The sequence below is a fragment of the Podarcis gaigeae genome (genome assembly GCF_964106915.1).
Source record: "Podarcis gaigeae genome assembly, chromosome: W".
NCBI lineage: Eukaryota > Metazoa > Chordata > Lepidosauria > Squamata > Lacertidae > Podarcis > Podarcis gaigeae.
The window spans coordinates 27986792-28006488 of NC_139695.1; the positions used below are offsets into that span (position 1 = coordinate 27986792).

Sequence of the window (19697 nt, forward strand, 5' to 3'; positions counted from 1 at the left end):
AGTATTTTCAAGAAGCAGCCATTCTTTCAGCCAACAAAATGCGGCTGATTCATAATAAAGTTTAAGGTCTGGCAGGGCAAATCCACCTCTTTCTTTAGCATCAGTTAATATCTTAAATTTTATTCGAGGCTTCTTGCCCTGCCAGACAAATCTAGAAATATCTCTCTGCCACTTCTTGAAACAATCCATTTTGTCCAAAATTTGCAATGTTTGAAACAAAAACAACATCCTTGGCAATACATTCATTTTTATCACAGCAATTCGGCCTAGCAATGATAGCTTCAGATTTGACCATATTTCTAAATCCTTTTTCACTTCCATCCAACATTTTTCATAATTGTCTTTAAATAAATTCACATTCTTGGCAGTCATATTAACCCCTAGGTATTTCACTTTCTTAACCAGTGTTAATCCTGTCTCCTTCTGAAACCTCTCTCTCTCAGTCACTGTTAGATTTTTCTCTAAAACCTTAGTTTTCATCTTGTTCAACTTGAATCCCGCAACCTGACCAAATTCTTGAATCAGTTCCAATACTCTTTTAGTACTAGATTCTGGCTCCTGTAATGTCAATACTAGATCATCAGCAAATGCTTTCAGTTTGTACTGTTTAGCTCCGACTTGTATACCTTTAACCAATTGGTCCCTTCTAATCATATTTAAAAGAACCTCCAGGACCGATATAAAAAGCAATGGGGAGATTGGGCAACCTTGTCGTGTTCCTTTCTCTATCTTAAATTCTTCCGTCACTACATTATTGACAATTAATTTAGCCTTTTGTTCTGAATAAATTGCACCTATACCATTTCCAAAACCTTGACCAACCCCCATCCCCTGTAAATTCGTCTTCATAAAACTCCAGGAAATATTGTCAAAGGCTTTCTCCGCATCCACAAATATCAAAATTGCTTTGGTGTTAATATTCACTTGTAGTTTTTCTAAAATGTTAATTATATTCCTCGTATTGTCAGACAAGTGTCTGCCCGGGAGAAAACCCGCTTGATCTTTATGCATTTCTTCTACTAATACCTTTTTTAAAAAATGATATTTTATTAAAATTTTCAGAATAAGACAATAACTGGGAAAAAAACACAGGAAAAAATACAAAAATACAAAAATTACAAAAATACAAACTATTAACATAGTAGAAAGAAAAAAGAAAAAAAAGAAAAAAGAATAACAAAAACTCCCTCTTTTTCTCTCTTCTTTAGTTGACTTATTTTCCTGACTTCCTCACGCCTCCCTTTTTTGTATTCCACTTAAAAATTTGGTTCAGCAAATTCATCCTATTGGTCTATCCTTAATTATTTTTCATCACATATTTAACTTTGAACTTTCATCTAATATCAATCCACTCTTACATAATCTTTTACCTTATTACTAGAACCCCTTCATTTCATTCCAATGTCATCAACATTCAGAAATTTTACAATGTTTCTGTAAATAGATTTTAAATTTCCTCCAGTCTTCTTCCACCGACTCTTCTCCCTGATCTCGAATTCTGCCAGTCATTTCCGCCATTTCCATGTAGTCCATTACTTGCATCTGCCATTCTTCCAGGGTGGGTAGATCTTGTGTCTTCCAATGCTTTGCAATAAGTATTCTTGCTGCTGTTGTGACGTACATAAAGAAAGTTCTGTCCTTCTTTGACACCAATTGGCCGACTATGCCCAGGAGAAAGGCCTCTGGTTTCTTCAGGAAAGTGTATTTAAATACCTTTTTCATTTCATTATAGATCATCTCCCAGAAAGCCTTAATTCTTGGGCATGTCCACCAAAGGTGAAAGAATGTACCTTCAGTTTCTTTACATTTCCAACATTTATTATCGGGCAAATGATAGATTTTTGCAAGCTGGACTGGAGTCATGTACCACCTGTACATCATTTTCATGATATTCTCTCTTAGGGCATTACATGCCGTCAATTTAACCCCAGTGGTCCACAACTGCTCCCAGTCAGCAAACATAATATTATATCCTATATCTTGTGCCCATTTTATCATAGCAGATTTTACCGTTTCTTCCTCAGTGTTCCATTTCAACAGCAAATTGTACATTCTTGATAGTATCTTAGCATTGGGTTCTAACAATTCTGTTTCTAGTTTTGATTTTTCCACCTGGAAACCATTTTTTTTATCTAGGTTGTAAACCTCTCTTATTTGAAAGTAGTGTAACCAGTCTCACACCTTCTCTTTAAGCTTCTCATAACTCTGCAATTTCAATTTGTCACCTTCCTGTTCCAAAATTTCCCAGTATTTTGGCCATTTGTCCTCCATATTAAGTTTTTTCAAAGCTTTCGTTTCCATAGGTGATAGCCACCTTGGGGTTTTACTCTCCAAAAAGTCCTTATATCTTATCCAGACATTAAACAATGCTTTCCTGACAATATGGTTTTTGAATGCCTTATGTGCTTTAACCTTGTCATACCACAAGTATGCATGCCACCCAAATACATTATCATACCTTTTTTAGTCTTTTAGCCAAAATATCTGCAAAAATTTTATAATCTGTCAGGGAACTGCCATCGGAAAGGCAGGCGGTGGAAGGGCTCTCAGATGCTAAGAGAGACTCAGCAGCAGAGGAAGGTACCAGCAGGGGGAGGGAAAGAGCTCAGAGAGAAAATGAGTCGGAGGGAGGGCTCCGAGAGACCGCCAGTGAAAACAGTGGAGAAGTCTCAGGACCCCCCATAGGTACACCCACTCCTCGCCGGAAACTGTCTCGCCGAGAATCCCGAAGACGCGTTTCCGTTAAGGAACTTTTATGTTGGAGCAGATTCCGCAAACGCCCACTGTCGGATTCTGCTAGCGATTGAGGGAGTCATGTTTAAGGGGGCTCCGCTTAAGGCAGAGTTTGAGAACCATGCCCAAGCTCTGAGGGACTAAGCTTTAACGCACAAGCAGCTCATCATCCCATCACAGCAATCCGACAGTCTCTGAAAGCCGCTTGTGCAAAAAGAGGCATCATGAGCAACCCAACCGGAGCCGGAGACGCAGGAGGAGCTGGAGCGGGTCCAAGCCTGGAAGAAAGGTACAGGGTGTTGGAGCTCCAGCTAGCGCTGCAAACGGCGAGGCTCGAAGAGAGGTGGGCTCAGGATGCGGACAAGGGAAAAACCACCCCACTCGCAAGGAAGATGCCGGGGTTGGTGCAGAAGTTTGGGGGGGATCCCAGAAATTATCAAGCCTTTAGAACAGAGATGCAATACGCCCTCAAGCTGCAGTTTGATGACTTTCCCGATGAGGAATCGAGAGTGGCGTTTATCATTGGGCATCTCGAAGGGGGGGCGAAAGACTGGGTGAGGCCCCTGATGGCAGCGAATAATGACGTTCTAAAAGACTCGAGAAAGTTTTTTCGCGCCATGGATCTGATGTTTTCCAGCGAGATTGAGCAAGGGGTGGCGCGCAGACAGTTGATGGCGTGTAAACAGGGGAATCGCTCCGTCCGAGAGTACTGGACAGAGTTTACCATGCTGATCCATAAATTGGGATGGGACCTGACTGCGGAACCGATACAATTGCTGTTCGAAGAAGGTTTATCCGCGGCGGTGAAGGATGAGCTTTCCCGCGCGCCCAGGGCGGAGTCTATGGACCAGCTGACTAAATCTGTGCTCACCATAGGAGCGCGCCAGCAGGCGAGAGCCTTGGAGAAGCGGAAAGGGAAAGGGGAACGTTGGAGTGAGTTCCGCATTCCAGAGATGCCAGAGCACCATTCTCTGCCCGTAGAACCGATGGAGATTGGGACAGCGCGCGCACACGGAGTTTCAAACACCAACAATGGGGGGAAGAAGGAGGGAAAGAGCACCAAGAAATGTTTCCTCTGCCAACAGCCAGGTCACTTTGCCAGAGTCTGTCCGCAAAGGAAGGGATGGCAAGGAATGGCGGGAGCTGTTGGGGGTGAAGAAGAGGGGGTTCAGGAGCAGGTAAAAGCCAACGCCTGGTTGCCAGCATCGGAGCACAGCAGCCAGGCCAAAGAGCAGTGAATGTGCCCAAGCCTGAACCCCCAAGACCAGCGCTTGTAGTAGAGGTGGTGCTAAAGATAAAGGCGCTATTGGACTCAGGCAGCTCCTGCAATTTTATGAGCAAGGAGTTTGCAGCAGAACACCAGATACAGACGATCCCTTTAAGTAACCCCTTACAGGTCACAACGATTGATGGGAGGGAGCTGTTGGGCGGAGAAGTTAACCAACAGACTGTCCCTATGATAATGAAGGTGGCCAGACACACGGAGGTAATAGCGTTCAATGTGGCCACCCTGGGAGGGGCGCCCATCATATTGGGGATGAGCTGGCTAGCGCTGCATGATCTGCTAGTGGGATGGCACCAGCGGGTAGTTTCCTTTGGGTCAGCACATTGCCTAGCACACTGCAAGGGAGAAGGGGCTCAGGGAGGAGCCAAGGCCACCCTAGCAGGGATGGAAGTAGCAGATAAAGGGAAGGTACCACGACAATACGCCGACCTGGGTAACGTCTTCAGCGAAAGAGAAGCAGATAAACTGCCCCCGCACAGGCCCTTTGACTGTCAAATTAACCTACTCCCAGGAGCCCAGTTACCAGTGGGCAAGCTGTACGCAATGTCCGACTGGGAGATGCAGAAGTTAAGGGAGTTCATTGACAAGAACCTCAAACGAGGTTTCATCAGGGAGTCACGAGCGGTGGGGGGTAGCCCAGTTTTCTTTGTGGACAAAAAAAAAGGATAAACCCAGGCTTGTAGTTGATTACAGGGCCGTGAATGCCGTGTCAGAACCCGTGACATTCCCCATGCCAAGAATCGATGACATTTTGAACCGAGTGAGGAAGGGGAAAATCTTTACCAAACTGGACCTGAGGGGGGCGTATAACCTGATACGAATGAGAAAGGGAGACGAATGGAAAACTACCATGTTCACCCCCTGGGGGCCTTTGAGTATCTCGTTATGCCCTTCGGTCTACAAGCGGGCTCAGCCTGCTTTCAATCGTTCATGAATCACGTCCTGGGACCTTTACTTTACAAAAACTGTGTGGCATTTTTAGATGACGTATTGGTGTACTCAGAGAATGAGGAGCAGCATGTGTGGGACGTAAGAGAGGTACTGAGCAGGCTGCAAACAAACCAGCTGTGGGTGAAACTGGAGAAATGTCAGTTTCATACCAGAGAGGTGGAATTCCTGGGGTACCGTTTATCAGACAAAGGATTGGCCATGGATCCCAGCAAGGTTCAAGCGGTACTGGAATGGAAGACACCGAAGACCAAAAAGGACGTACAAAGGTTCCTGGGGTTCGGAAACTTCTACCGGAAGTTTATCAAGAACTTCGCCCACTTAACGGCGCCCATCACTGACTGTCTCAGCAGCAAAAAGAAATTTGTCTGGACGGAAGAGGCGCAGCGAGCATTCAAAAGATTAAAAAAGGCGTTCGCGCCGGAAGAACAACTTTTGCATGTGGATCTGCAACAACCGATGAGAGTGGAAACAGATGCATCAGACCGCGCGGTGGGGGCGGTGCTTCTTCAGCCGGGAAAGGATACATCGGAATGGAGACCGTGTGCCTTCTTCTCTCGGAAACTGAACAAGTCTGAGAGGAATTACACCGTGTACGACCGAGAACTACTCGCCATTCATGAGGCGTTCCGGAGGTGGCGACACTTGCTGATCGGAGCGCAGCACAAGGTCCAAGTGTGCACCGACCACAAAAATCTAGAATACTGGAGAACTGCCCGAGTACTGAACCAGAGACAAGTGAGATGGGCCCAGGAGTTCTCCAAATTCAACTTTGAGATTTGTTATGTGCCAGGGGCAGAGAATGTCAGAGCGGACGCCCTCTCTCGAAAACCCGAGTTTTTAGAGGGGGAGGGAGCGCCCGAGGAGAGACATATCATCCCAGAGGACCGCTGGGTGTGTGGGGCGGCATTGGTGGGGCCGAGAGAATTGGTGGAGGGAACCCAGAGCGATGAATACACCCAAGATAAGCTCAGAGGACTTCGGGGAGGTGGAGAGAACACAGGGGGTTTTGAGGAAAGGAACGGAGCGTTGTATTACAAGGGGGCACTGTACATACCCGAAGGAGAATTGAGGGGGCGGGTACTCAAACAATTGCACGACAGCCCCACCGCGGGGCACTTCGGGCAACACAAAACCATGTCGTTGGTTACCAGGGAGTTTCGGTGGCCCAAGGTGAGGGAAGACGTACGGGAATATGTAAGGGGGTGCGACCGCTGCCAGAGGGCAAAAGGGGAGAGGCTGGCACCGGCGGGGCTACTGGAACCCTTACCCACACCAGAAAGGCCATGGGAGGCAGTATCCATAGATTTTATGACGGATCTGCCAAAATCCAAGGGGAAAACAGCTGTCATGGTGGTAATAGACCTATTGACCAAGATGTGCCACTTTATAGCCTGCTCACATGCGGTCACAGCAGAAGAAACCGCCAAGTTGTTTGTAAAACATATTTTCAGGTTGCATGGTGCCCCCTTGAGGGTGGTCTCAGACCGAGGGAAACAATTTACTTCCAGGTTCTGGAGGAAGCTCATGAGCTTACTGCACGTGGAAGTCAATTTTTCGACTGCCCGACACCCAGAAACGAATGGGCAGGCGGAAAGGGCGAACAGCATTCTACAACAATACCTGAGGTGTTATGTAAATGACAGAGAAAATGATTGGGTAGATAAGTTGGCTCTGGCAGAATTTGCCTATAACAACGCGGAGCATGTGTCCACAGGGATGAGTCCCTTCCTGGCAAATTATGGGTGTCATCCCAGGGCATTTCCAGGAGAGGGAGGGGAAAGATGGAGTGTCCCGGCAGCGGAACACTTTGTAGAAGAGATGGAAGCGATCCACAGGCAGCTCCAACTTAATTTAGAGAGGGCCAAAGAAGAATACAAGAAGCAAGCAGACAGAAACAGACGGGAAGGTGAAACCATAAGGGTGGGGGACCGGGTGTGGTTATCCACCCAAGGGTTGCCTTTTAAGGGGGGATGTAAGAAATTGAAACCTAAACGGCTGGGACCATTTCAGGTGATACAACAAGTCAACCCAGTGGCATTCAAACTTAGGTTGCCCAACCACATGAAACTGCACCCAGTTTTTCACAGGTCCTTACTGTCACCGCACCGAGGGGGGTGGGAGTGGGGGGGACGTGAGAGGGAGGTCACTCAAACACCAGTGATAGAAGAAAGGGAACGCAACAATCATGTGGCAGGAATCGTCGATTCCAGGTGGAAGGGGGATCGGGTGGAATATCTGGTAGAATGGGAAGGAGAACCGGAGGCAGAGAACACCTGGGTACCGGCAGAGGAGGTCAATGACGAGGTTTTAATAGAAACGTTTCATCAACGATTCCCAAGGAAACCGCAGCCGGTAACACGGTTCAGGAGGGAATACTTAGGCACCACCGATGAGGAAGAGGAGTTCGAAGGGTTCCCAGAATCAGGGCTGGAAGAAGGTGTAGATTCCGATGAGGAGGAATACTTGGGGGGAGGAGACGGAAGTCAGTGGAAAGAAGTGTTTGAGTCCTCGGACGATGAGGAAAGTTCTTTCCGGGGTTTTCCGCCCTCACCGCCCGTAGAGGAGGGGGCGGGAGGGGGTGAAGGGGGCCTTGGAGGGGAGGTGGATGTCAGGGAACTGCCATCGGAAAGGCAGGCGGTGGAAGGGCTCTCAGACGCTAAGAGAGACTCAGCAGCAGGGGGAGGGAAAGAGCTCAGAGAGAAAGTGAGTCGGAGGGAGGGCTCCGAGAGACTGCCAGTGAAAACAGTGGAGAAGTCTCAGGACCCCCCATAGGTACACCCACTCCTCGCCGGAAACTGTCTCACCGAGAATCCTGAAGACGTGTTTCCGTTAAGGAACTTTTATGTTGGAGCAGATTCCGCAAACGCCCACTGTCGGATTCTGCTAGCGATTGAGGGAGTCATGTTTAAGGGGGCTCCGCTTAAGGCAGAGTTTAAGAACCATGCCCAAGCTCTGAGGGACTAAGCTTTAACGCACAAGCAGCTCATCATCCCATCACATAATCCTCATTGAGCAAAGATATGGGGCGGTAGTTCTTAAGCTGTGTCTTCTCAGACTGTTTTCGGTATAAGTGTAATATAAGCTTCCTTCCATGACTCTGGTGCCTTTTCCCCTTCCAATATTTCATTGCAAACTTCCTTCAAAGGTCGCACTAACCATTTTTTCAAGGATCTATAATATCTTGAAGTCAAACCATCCGGTCCTGGAGTTTTACCCAATTGCATGTTCTGAATGGCACCTTCTACCTCCTGCTCCGTTATTTTGTAATTCAACATTAGCTTATTTTCTTGAGAGATTTTTTGTAGTCCATTTGTTTTCAAAAATCGATCAATGTCAATTTCTTTCTGCGTCTCTTGTGTAATTGTTTAAAGTACCTCTGGAAGCACTTTCTGATCTCCACTGGATTCTGTATATTCTTTCCTTCCACTTCCAAATTCGTAATAGTATTGGGTTTTTGTCTTTTTTTCATTTGCCAAGCCAGTAGTTTTCCACATTTATTTGTCGATTCAAATGTCTTTTGTCTCATCTGTTTAATTTTCCATTCTATTTCCTGGTTCATCATTTTCATATATTGTACTTGATATAACTTTATCTCTTTCAGAATCTCCTGCAATTTTGGTTTCGCTCTCAGTTTCTTCTCTCCTTCCTTTATTCTCTCCAGAATCTTATCTTTTTTCTCATTTTGAGCTCTCTTCTTAATTGCATTCTGTTGTATCAAAATTCCTCTCATAACCGCTTTACTTGCATCCCAGATTACTCTTTTTTCAACAGTAGTGTTCATATTTGTCTCAAAATAGTCTCTCAAGGTTTCTTGGGCCTTATTGGTCACTTCTTCGTTCCTAAACAAAGTGTCATTCATCCTCCATCTAAAGGAACCAATTGGTGTTAGTTTCATTTTCATCTTCACAGCATTATGGTCGGAGCAAGTTTTAGGGCAGATTTCCACTTTTCTAGTCTTCGGAGCCAGCCCTCTAGTTACCCAAATTTGGTTAATTCTTGTCCATGTCATTTTGGCCCTCTCTTCCCAAGGGGTTCTTCATTCTCCAGATGTCAACTAAATCCATATTGTCAGTCATGTCGAAAAAGGTTTTTGGTAGTCTACCATCCTTAGTAACTACCTGTCTCTGTGCCTTGTCCATATTTGTAGACACCACTCCATTCATGTCCCCCATCAAAATCATATTGCAATCCATATAGTCCATCAGAGTCTCATGTAACTTCTTAAAAAATTCTGATTTTCCCTCGTTTGGTGCATAAATACCTACTATCAAGAATTTCTCTCCTTGTGATTGAATTTCAATTGCAACAAATCTTCCTTGGTCATCTTTAAATATAAATTTCGGTGATAGGCTCTCCTTTGCATAAATTACTACTCCTCTTTTTTTAACTTTGTCTGATGAAATAAATTCATGGCCCAGTCTTTTATTGCTCAATACCTTCCTGTGTAGCCTTATCACGTGTGTTTCTTGTAGACAAATCAAGTCCAATTGTTCTTTTTTTAATAAATGAAAGACTCTTCGCCTTTTTCGCGGGGTGTTCAGTCCATTAACATTCCAGCTTAATACTTGCAGTGCCATGATGTAGTTACTCTGATTTTCCTCCAACTGCACCAAGTGCTTGCTCTTGTTCTGTCGGTGGTGTTGGTATCAATTTCACTGGACAGTCCAGTCCAAAAGGTAGTCTTGCTATGTCCAGTATTCCTCTTTTTGGTGATTTTCTGTCCAATGCTTTTTGTTCTAGTCCTCTATCTGGTGATCTTCTGTCCAATGCTCCTGGCTCTTTTCCAAGTTCTTTCTGCAGATCTTCTTTGTGATTTTTCAGAAACCTTTCTTTATCCTCTACTGATCTTATTTTTATCTTTCTTCCTTTAAAACTAAAGGATAGGCCTTGGGGAAATTCCCACCTGAAGATAATTTTATTCATTCTCAGCAGGACACCCAGATCTCCGTAATTGGACCTAAGGTCCAAAAGATGTTTCAGGATATCTTTGAATATTTCCACTCTTGACTGCTGTATTGCCAAGGTCTTCTGATAGTGCAAACCCAGAATTTTATCTCTCTCTTCTTTAGATCGGAGGGTAATCAAACAGTCTCTTACTCTATTCTTCTTCCCTCCTCTTCCAAGTTTAAAAGCACTCACGATTTTAAATTATTCTTGGTCCAAATCCAAATCCCCAAAATCTGCAAATTCCTGTGTGAGAAAGTCTATCAAACTGTCCTTCTCCAATTCAGGCACAGCTCTGATCCTCAAATTTGTCTGTTTTTCCTTAGGTTCGATCATAGAAAGCGTCGACTTGTGGTCCTCAAGTTGCCTCTGTAGGTCTGGGACTCTCTTTGTTTCCAGTTGTGTTATCTTAACTTCCACGGCAGCAACTTTTTCCCTGGCTTCCTCTGCGGTCTGTCGGATTGAAGTAGATTCCTGTAACAATTTCTCAATGGTTTCTGTATTAGTATTCACCTTTTGTCCCAAACTATTTATACTTTCTGTATTTAAATCAATTTTAGTAGTTGCAGCATCCACTTTTGCATTTGTTGCATCTGCTTTTTTATTAAGCTGTTCCAATGAGTCATTTATCTTACTCAATGCAAGCGCTAGAGCTTCTTCTGATGACATTCCTCTTGGCTTAGATTGTGTTAGTATGGCCGCAGATGAAGCAGAAAGGCCGGATGCTGATGCTCTTCGCTGCTAAGACTTCCCAGACCTTGTTGTTTTGTCTGGGAGTGACGAATCTACTTTTTCTTTCCCATCTGCTATAACACTTAAACAAAAAATCCAAGGTCAATCCCACAGCCACACAGTTTATCTTACAAGTGGAAACTTTCCCTGATCTAACTGTTGTAACAATTTCAAAAACTTCCTCTAGGGGGAAACAGTTGCAGTCTCTACTTGTTTTAATCCAAAATAACACCTTTTAAAACCCAGCTCAAATAAGAAAGTTAGTTTCAATTTTCAGTTACTTTTCCTCCTTTTTAAGATCAGAAGAGGACAGCTAAAAACAATGTATCTCTCTTACTCAGCTAGCTGTCAGCGAGTGGTCTATTCACAAACAGTACGCATTTCAAAGTACGGCAGTCTTATTATCCTATTGGCAGCCCGTTCCCAGGTTCTGAGCGGTGGAATTTTAGCTTCCTTCCCTCTCTCTTGCAGGTACATATAGTCCAAAACTCCCCCCCCCTCTTCTCCTGCTTCCAAGGGGGGGGGGGGTTCACTATTTTTTTTGTGTTGGAAATTTAGTCCTTTCCAATCGGCTTTCCAAGACTTTAGCTTGCAGCATCTTTGCTTTGATGTATTTACAAAAGCGGAAGGCGGACTTCTTATTTGAGCCTCCCCGCTTCGGTACCAAATTAGGTCTTTTTTCCTTTTAAAAATTTCCGATTTATCCTACTCACGGGTAGTTGCTTTTAAGATCAAATTGTCCACAGGAAAAAGTCAGCGCTCTCCGGCAACGGCTGTGCGGCTTCGCTCCGTGGAAAAAGCAGTCGATTCACAGCACCATGCCGCTCACCCCGCTTCGCTCCGGAGCCCCGAAGTCAGGTTTCCCCGCGAGTTGGGGTGGTGCAAAAGGTGCCCGCCGAATCCCACGTTCGCAGGCTTCACCCGCCTGTGATTTTTGAGGGGTCTCCGCCTACGCCGTGGCGGTCAGACCCGGTTCCCACAGAGCAAATTCCTCCTAGTCAGAGGAATTCCGCCATTACCGATGGCGCTAACCCGGAAGTCAGAGATACTGGAGGATCGTCTGTTTCATAGCAGCTCCTGTGCCCCTTCCCTCTGCTGCATTTGGCATGAAATTGCCGGTGATTTCCCCAGGAGTAAAAAGGCCTACCTACTCTGGGCTTATTCTTGGGAATTACTTTGCAACAAAGAAGAAAGCTTTTCGTCTTCTGTTTCTTTCCATTTTTATGTTTTCAAAATGCTTGATATCTGACACTGATTTCTGTATATTGTGTTTTCTTTGTTTTTCAAGCTTTCATAAAAAATAGCCTTTGAAACCAGCTGGTACCGTGGTCAGAAGACTTGCCTTCGTGTCCACAGAATGGAGAAGAAAAGTTCGCCCAACGAATCCCTGGGTGCGACCCCAGAGACCTCCGGCTCCCACCTGGCTGAGCCTTCTCATTGCCAGCTCACTTCGATGCCCTCTGTTCCCAGAGATACCACTGGAAGAGCTGCTTCCCTTAGCCAGGAAGAGTCGGGGTCCCAGCAGCCTTCCCAGCAGTCCTCCCACATTTCCTCCTCCTTGGGCAGTGCTCCATTGCAGGTCCCCGAGCAGCTAGCCGAAGAAAGGCCCCATGGCACTGGCCAAAGTGCTTCCCTCCCATCTCTGGGTGAGGTTTCTTCTTCCCAGTGCACCACCCAGGGAATGGGTCACCAGCGTGCAGCTACGTTCTCTAGCCTGCAGTCTGGGAGTAGGAAAAGTGTGATCTGCTTTGCGGGCATCTCCTTTGAGAGTGCTCTCCAGGGGACCCAGGCTGTTTCCTCTGCCTCTAAGTCTCCAGAGGGGTCTGTCCCAGCTCTGAGCACAGCTGATCTGGCTAAAGGCGGCCAGGGGCAAGGCCAGGTAAGTCCAGATTGAGAGGTAGGGAAAGGGCTTTGAGGCTGCAATGCCCTCCTTGAGTCTCTCCAGCTGCTTTGGACAACTGCCCCCATCCCTGACCCCTGGCCATACCGCCTGGGCCTGGTGAGAGATGGAGCCCCAGAACACCTGGAGTGCACCAGGCTGGGGAAGGATGTCGTGAGGTGGGAGGCAAAAGAAGGCAGACAGCCCATCCCGGGGTCGATCCTTTCCCTCCTTCTAGCTTAATGGCTCACCTGAGCCGCCATCCTTTAAACTGGGGAAGCAGCAGCGGCTCATCAGAACTCACAAGTTAGGAAGTCCTATGTTATCGTCCCCATCTTCTTGTTATGTCCTGTTGGTGGGGAGGATCGTGCCGTTTTCCTGTGGGTGGGCAGCCAGCCAGCAGCAGGCTGGCAGGTGGGCCCAGGGAAATGGCTTTGTTGGGGGAGCCTCAGAACTCGTCCTCTGCATGTTTGTTCCCTGTTGCCCCAAAGTGGGAACTGTCTTGCAATTCAGGCTTGTGGCACACAGGTAGAGAAGGGGAGCCGTTTGTCTCTTCAGATGCCTGGGAGAAGAGAGCAGTGGGTGGGGGCAGCCTCTGCTCCCCCTTCTAGAAAGGAGGCCTTTGCCAACATGGGTGCAATTCTGCTCCATGTGAGGAAAGTGTTTATCCATCATGGACTTGGGGGGATGCTGCTGCCAGCCCATATGGGCTTTGAAGGATATTTTTTTACTGTAGGCCTGTTTATTCTGCTGCATTTCAATGTTTGCCTATTTTCGGACCTAGTTGTAAAGTACCTTGAGATTCCCACATAATAGTTTGCAGGTAAATACTCTAAAAATAAGAACTCCAACGAGCTCTTCTACCTGGAAGTGCAACATCAGCCCTTCAACACATCAGCATGATGTGCAGTTGTCACACGACTACGATTCATAAGCCATGAATGCAGGTCTGAATAGTGCCCCTTTGGAAACCCCCACCCTCCATGCAGAAAAAGAGCATCTGCCCCTGAAATCCTTTCAGTATAAAGTGTATGAATGACAGGCAGCTAAAAAACTGTCTCCTTGGCTATTTGGCTCATGTGTCTCATAGAACAAACTCCGTGGACGAAAACAGCCTTGCCAGGAATGTGAGCCGACTTTAATCCAGCCTGCCCTGAAATATCTCAGAAGTGAAGCAGGAGAAAGAGGCCCAGTTTATGGCGGTGAGCTGACTTGGTTTTGAGTAGGAGGGTGTGCGCTGCAGGGGACTGGTCTGCTTATGTGAATAGGCTGGACTACAAAATCTCTGGCTACTCTTATATTCTTTTCCTGCAAGGCTGCAGTTAGGTTAGTGAGTGGCAGGCTATTGACTGTCTTGTGTATCAGCAGCACTGTAGAGTCAGGCCAGATGGCAAATCCTGATAGTTGGGGTCGGGATGCATATGGAATGGGTTCGGGAAAGAGGGGTGGCCACTTCCAATCTACCAGGAAGCATTTTTCTGCTGGAGAAACAGCTTGCACCAGCAGAGGGAGGCAGCACTCCACAGAAAACCTCTCTGTCATACAAGCAGTCCTCTACTAGGAGATCCTTGGGCTGGGAGGGGGCTGGAAGTGACCATATTCCAGATGAGGGGGAGCATGAAGCCAGGCTCTGGGTTTCGTGTTGGAATGGAGATGTAAAATCACTTCTTTTGTATTCAGGTCAGGACAAGAGATCCACACCTGGGAGCTTGATGGCAGCTGAAGGGATCCACGGGGATCCAGGGCAAGCTGCACTTGCTGCTCAGGTAAGGCCAGAAGGAGGCTTACCAGGCGTCCCCGGTTGCCAGGGAGAGTCCCCGGATTCAGCAATCTGTCCCCGGCAGAAATGTGTCCCCGGAATGTCCCCGGATGTACGCCTGGGGACTTCCTGCGCTGCAACATGGCTGACGCCATGGCAGCAAGCAGCATCGGAGGTCCCGACTACATCCGGGGACATTAATTAAATCTGGGGACATTCCAGCCAGTTCCAGCCAGCCAATCCGCCATTTATATACCCAGAATCCAGAGCAGCCTTTTCTCATACTCCTCTGAGGTACCACCACTGCAACACCAGCGCTTGGCCTTCTGGCACCTGCAGGCTAGGGAAAGAGCTCTTTAGCACCCTGGGGTGGAGCTCCTTCTCAGCAATAGCACTGTCTGCTCATTCCCAACTTCTTCAACCAGTGCCTCTGTGCCTTCTGTAAATGTCTGGAGTAAATGTCTAGCAGGAAGTGTCTGTCCTCTCCAGGATGTTGAAATACTGAAGAAGGCGCCCAATAGCCCTAAGACGGGGGCGGAAACAGTACTTAAGGATGATCAAGCATTGCGTATGAAGGTCCAGGAGCTTGAAGAAAAACTCCAGCCGTTGCCAGCAATACTCCAGGAGCCGCAAGGAAGAGGTATTTTTGAGAATCCTGTCTTCACAAATTCCGGGGACATGGCCCTCCCAGTGTTAAGGTGGGGAGGTGGGGTTGGGAGTTTGTAGATAAGAGTCCAAAGTTAAAAATGTAAAGGCTAATGGAATTCTATTTAAAACTCAAAAGTCGCTGTGGTGGTTAAGTTAGATTGTGAGAAAAAAGACAAGATGGAAAAGAAAAGATAAGGAAGAGAGAAAAGAGATAGAGAGAAAGAGAAGAAAGAAAGAAAAAGAAAACACAAAAAATCCTACTGAAAATAGTTTGTTTGTTCAGAAAAGAGAAGGAAAAGGGAAAAAAACCATTGTAATAAGTAAATAGAAAAGGGGGGAAGTGGGGATGGGAAAGTAGATATATATATAGAATTCTTTAATGAGAAATTAAAAAAAAAACTTTTATAACTTTTTTTGAGTAATAGCAGCTCTTTTGGCTGAGGTGTGGCATGCAGCTGAAACAGTATTTCAGAAACTCCAGGCGTTGCCAGCAACACTCCAGGAGCCGCAAGCCAGAGGTATTTTTGAGAATCCTGTCTTCACAAATTCCGGGGACATGGCCCTCCCAGTGTTAAGGTGGGGAGGTGGGGCTGCGGGTTTGCAGATAAGAGTCCAAAGTTAAAAATGTAAAGGCTAATGGAATTCTATTTAAAAATCAGGTCAGGACAACAGATCCACACCTGGGAGCTTGATGGCAGCTGAAGGGATCCACGGTGATCCAGGGCAAGCTGCACTTGCTGCTCAGGTAAGGCCAGAAGGAGGCTTACCAGGCATCCCCGGTTGCCAGGGAGAGTCCCCGGATTCAGCCATCTGTCCCCGGCAGAAATGTTTCCCCGGAATGTCCCCGGATGTACGCCTGGGGACTTCCTGCGCTGCAACATGGCCGACGCCATGGCAGCAAGCAGCATCGGAGGTCCCGACTACCTCCGGGGACATTAATTAAATCCGGGGACATTCCAGCCAGTTCCAGCCAGCCAATCCGCTGCCTGGGGGGGGGTGCCCCGACCTTGCTGCAGCCGCCGCCGCTGAGGAGAGGGAGAGCCCGACCCGAGAGAGAAGAGACCCAGAGGAAGGTCTGTCTGCTTTAAGGCCTCATTGCTGAGCAAAAAACAGCGTTCTTGGCCGTTCCTGTGGCATACACCCCTCCCCCCTTTTCTCCAGCTGGACGGCTTGTCTTTGGGGCGTTGAGGCAAAGCACAGCAGAGGGGATCCCCTGTCCCCCCCCCACCACTTTGTGGGAGAGCTCGCTTGCAGATAGGGATAGCGCACGGTTGGAGAGCCTTTTATTTGTAATTGCCCTGCTTGCTTAGAAGGGTAGTTGGCGGATGAAGTGAATCAAGTCAACTTTAATTGTTTAACCTGCCAGAAAAAGGGCCAGTTTAAAACAGCGGCTGACTAGTTCACAGAGTTCCTGAACAAGCATGCATGGAAACACCGGTTTCTATAATGATTGAAATGTGCTTCATTTGCAACTAAGTAGAGCGTCTCTGCTAATGCAGAGCACAATCCACAGCTTCAGGCAAGGCCATTTATATACCCAGAATCCAGAGCAGCCTTTTCTCATACGCCTCTGAAGTACCACCACTGCAACACCAGCGCTTGGCCTTCTGGCACCTGCAGGCTAGGGAAAGAGCTCTTTAGCACCCTGGGGTGGAGCTCCTTCTCAGCAATAGCACTGTCTGCTCATTCCCAACTTCTTCAACCAGTGCCTCTGTGCCTTCTGTAAATGTCTGGAGTAAATGTCTAGCAGGAAGTGTCTGTCCTCTCCAGGATGTTGAAATACTGAAGAAGGCGCCCAATAGCCCTAAGACGGGGGCGGAAACAGTACTTAAGGATGATCAAGCATTGCCTATGAAGGTCCAGGAGCCTGTAGAAAAACTCCAGCCGTTTCCAGCAATACTCCAGGAGCCGCAAGGAAGAGGTATTTTTGAGAATCCTGTCTTCACAAATTCCGGGGACATGGCCCTCCCAGTGTTAAGGTGGGGAGGTGGGGTTGGGAGTTTGTAGATAAGAGTCCAAAGTTAAAAATGTAAAGGCTAATGGAATTCTATTTAAAAATCAAAAGTCGCTGTGGTGGTTCAAGTTGTAGTGTGAGACAAAAGACAAGATGGAAAAGAAAAGATAAGGAAGAGAGAAAAGTGATAGAGAGAAAAAGAAGAAAGAAAGAAAAAGAAAACACAAAAAATCCTATTGAAAATAGTTTGTTTGTTTGTTTGTTCAGAAAAGAGAAGGAAAAGAAAAAAACCATTGTAATAAGTCAATAGAAAAAGGGTTGAGTGGGGATGGAAAAGTAGATATATATATAGAATTATTTAATGAGAAATTAAAAAAACTTTTTTTTTTTTAAAAAAGAGAAAAATAAGTAATAATAATGAAAATGAGTAAATGAGTAAGAAGTGAATAGAAATGGATGAATAATGAGTAATAATGTATTAATAAAAAAGGGAGGGTTGTGTGTATAACTAAAGAAGAAGGAGGAGGGAGAGAGAGAGAGAGAGAGAGAGAGAGAGAGAGAGAGAGAGAGAGAGAGAAGGGAACAAGAAAAAGGGGCAGTTTGAATTCTCCTGTGGGACCCCCAGGGCTTGGTGTCAGGTCCCTAGATTGGGGCTGAGACGGCGATTCCAGGAAATGGGCTCCAATGGTTCAGGCCGCCTACCTGGGTTCATAGGGCTTTAAAATACGGATAAGAAATGGACTGAAAATAAACTAAATAAAATAAAGCATGGTTTTTGCTGCACTGGCAGGGGAGGGTCCACGCCGCGTTCTTCTAGCCCCCAGCCGGTCCCCGGTGCACGGTTCCTCTGCTCTTTTGCTCCAGCCGCTGGTGATATTGGCTTGGGGTCGGAGCTGGGCTAGGTGGGGCGTTCCCTCCGGGCTTCCCTGTCTCTCCCGATCCCCTCCTATCATTCTCCTCCCCCCCCCCCCATGTTACCTGTGGGGGCGCCTTACCAATACAGTCGTACCTTGGATCCCAAACGCCTTGCGACTCGAATGTTTTGGCTCCCGGACGCCACAAACCTGGAAGTGAGTGTTCCGGTTTGTGAATGTTCTTTGGAGCCCAAATGTCCGACGGGGCTTCCACAGCATCGGATTGAGTGCAGGAAGCTCCTGCAGCCAATCAGAAGCCGCGCCGTGGTTTCCGAATGTTTTGGAAGTCAAACGGACTTCTGGCATGGATTCCGTTTGACTTCCGAGGTACCACTGTATATCTTCTCGGAGCAGGGGCAATCCCATTGCCGCTTTCAGTTCTGGTAAAGCTAAGAATTGCTTGTGCAGATCTTGATGCCTTCAAGGCCGAGGCTGTCATCTGATGAGACCCAGTACTCCTATCAGAGAAGCAAATCCTCAAATACAGTCATACCTCTTCTTCCGCTCGGTTCAGGTTACGTCTTTTCAGGTTGCGTCCTGCGGTGACCCGGAAGTAACGGAACGGGTTACTTCCAGGTTTCGCTGCTCGCGCATGTGCAGACGCTCAGAATGATGTGCAGACACTCAGAATGTTTGTGCTAACAACACCGTATGGTTGGCATGTAGCAAAATGGATACATTATGGGATAAAACTGAAACAGGGAAATATCTGGCCATTTGGGTTCCTTTATTACATCATTTACATAAATGTTAAAGAGCAGAATTTTAGAAAGTATTTCAAAGTGTTTAAAATGATTTAGGAATTACAAGGTTAACTTTTTAAAAAAAGATATTAAATAGGTTTTAAAAGCCTGTATGTGTAACTGCTGATGATGTTGGGGGGTGGCGGCAGCTGTGGTTGTAAGACTCCCTTAAAACTGATTTACAGTGCTGGCTCTTGAGGATTGAAAGGGCACATAAAAAGGCCTTGCCCCAAATTAAAGAAAAACCAACAAACAACCCCAGTCAAACAATTAGAAAAAAAGCCTGTGGAGCTCAGATGAACAAGTCCCACTTTGGTGCAACTTGACCGGAATGACATGCACAGATGCTCCCTTCTTTTTCTCAGTGATTACAGCTCTTTTGGCTGAGGTGTGGCATGGAGCTGAAACAGTATTTAAGGAAGCTCAAGCATTGCGTGTGAAGCTCCGGGAGCTTGAAGAGAAACTCCAGGCGTGGCCAGCAACACTCCAGGAGCCGCAAGCCAGAGGTATTTTTGAGAATCCTGTCTTCACATGGCCCTCCCTCCCAATGATGTTGGGTTTCAAGTCCCATCATCCCTGATGAGCGCTGGCCATGTTGGCTGGGGCTTAGGGGAGTCCCACCACAGTCTGGAGCCCAGTTCAGTGCGCCTTTGTGGGCAGCTGGTAGCCATGCCAGGGTCGCCTTCGCTGTGTGGAAAGGGTGGCCTCCCCCCCACCCCCACCCCATGCGCAGGAGACCAGAGGCCAGTAGCAGAGGTTTGCTGCCTCCTTGTGTGCCCATTTTCCTGCCAAAAAGAATAAAAATAGAGCATATGGTTGCACATACCAGGCACCAATGTTAATGGTGGTTCTTTGGCTTTTCCTTCAGGTGAGGAACACGAGGAGGAGGAGGAGCAGCAGCAGGTGGAGAAGGAAAAATAAAGAAAATGGGGGGGCGATATATATTTTCCTATATATTTCTATTCTTAGTTCTATGTATTGCTTCTTTATTTAATAAAAAGCCTGCAAAGTGGTTTACCAAAACAAAAAACAAAAAAGCCACCACAGCAGTAAAATCAAGAAAAATCAACAATCCTATTTTAAAACATACAAAAGCTAAGATATTAAAAGAGATGAAAATTACTTCAACTTCCTAAGCTTCTAGGTATGCTTGCC

The 19697-nt window shown here is 46.7% G+C and overlaps 1 protein-coding gene and 1 pseudogene across 2 annotated transcripts in view; both read left to right on the forward strand.

Moving 5' to 3' along the window:
* LOC310836060 (inositol polyphosphate 5-phosphatase OCRL-like) overlaps positions 1-19697 on the forward strand; it is a 225239-nt pseudogene that overhangs the window by 109988 nt on the left and 95554 nt on the right. The window lies entirely within an intron of this gene.
* Positions 12003-19463, forward strand: LOC310836061 (uncharacterized protein; the record flags this gene model as incomplete). The annotated part of the gene is made up of 6 exons (XM_083720989.1): positions 12003-12524; positions 13615-13726; positions 15591-15676; positions 16702-16852; positions 18908-19048; positions 19411-19463. 6 exons carry the CDS (start codon positions 12003-12005, stop codon positions 19461-19463), a joined length of 1065 nt encoding a protein of 354 aa, XP_083577115.1.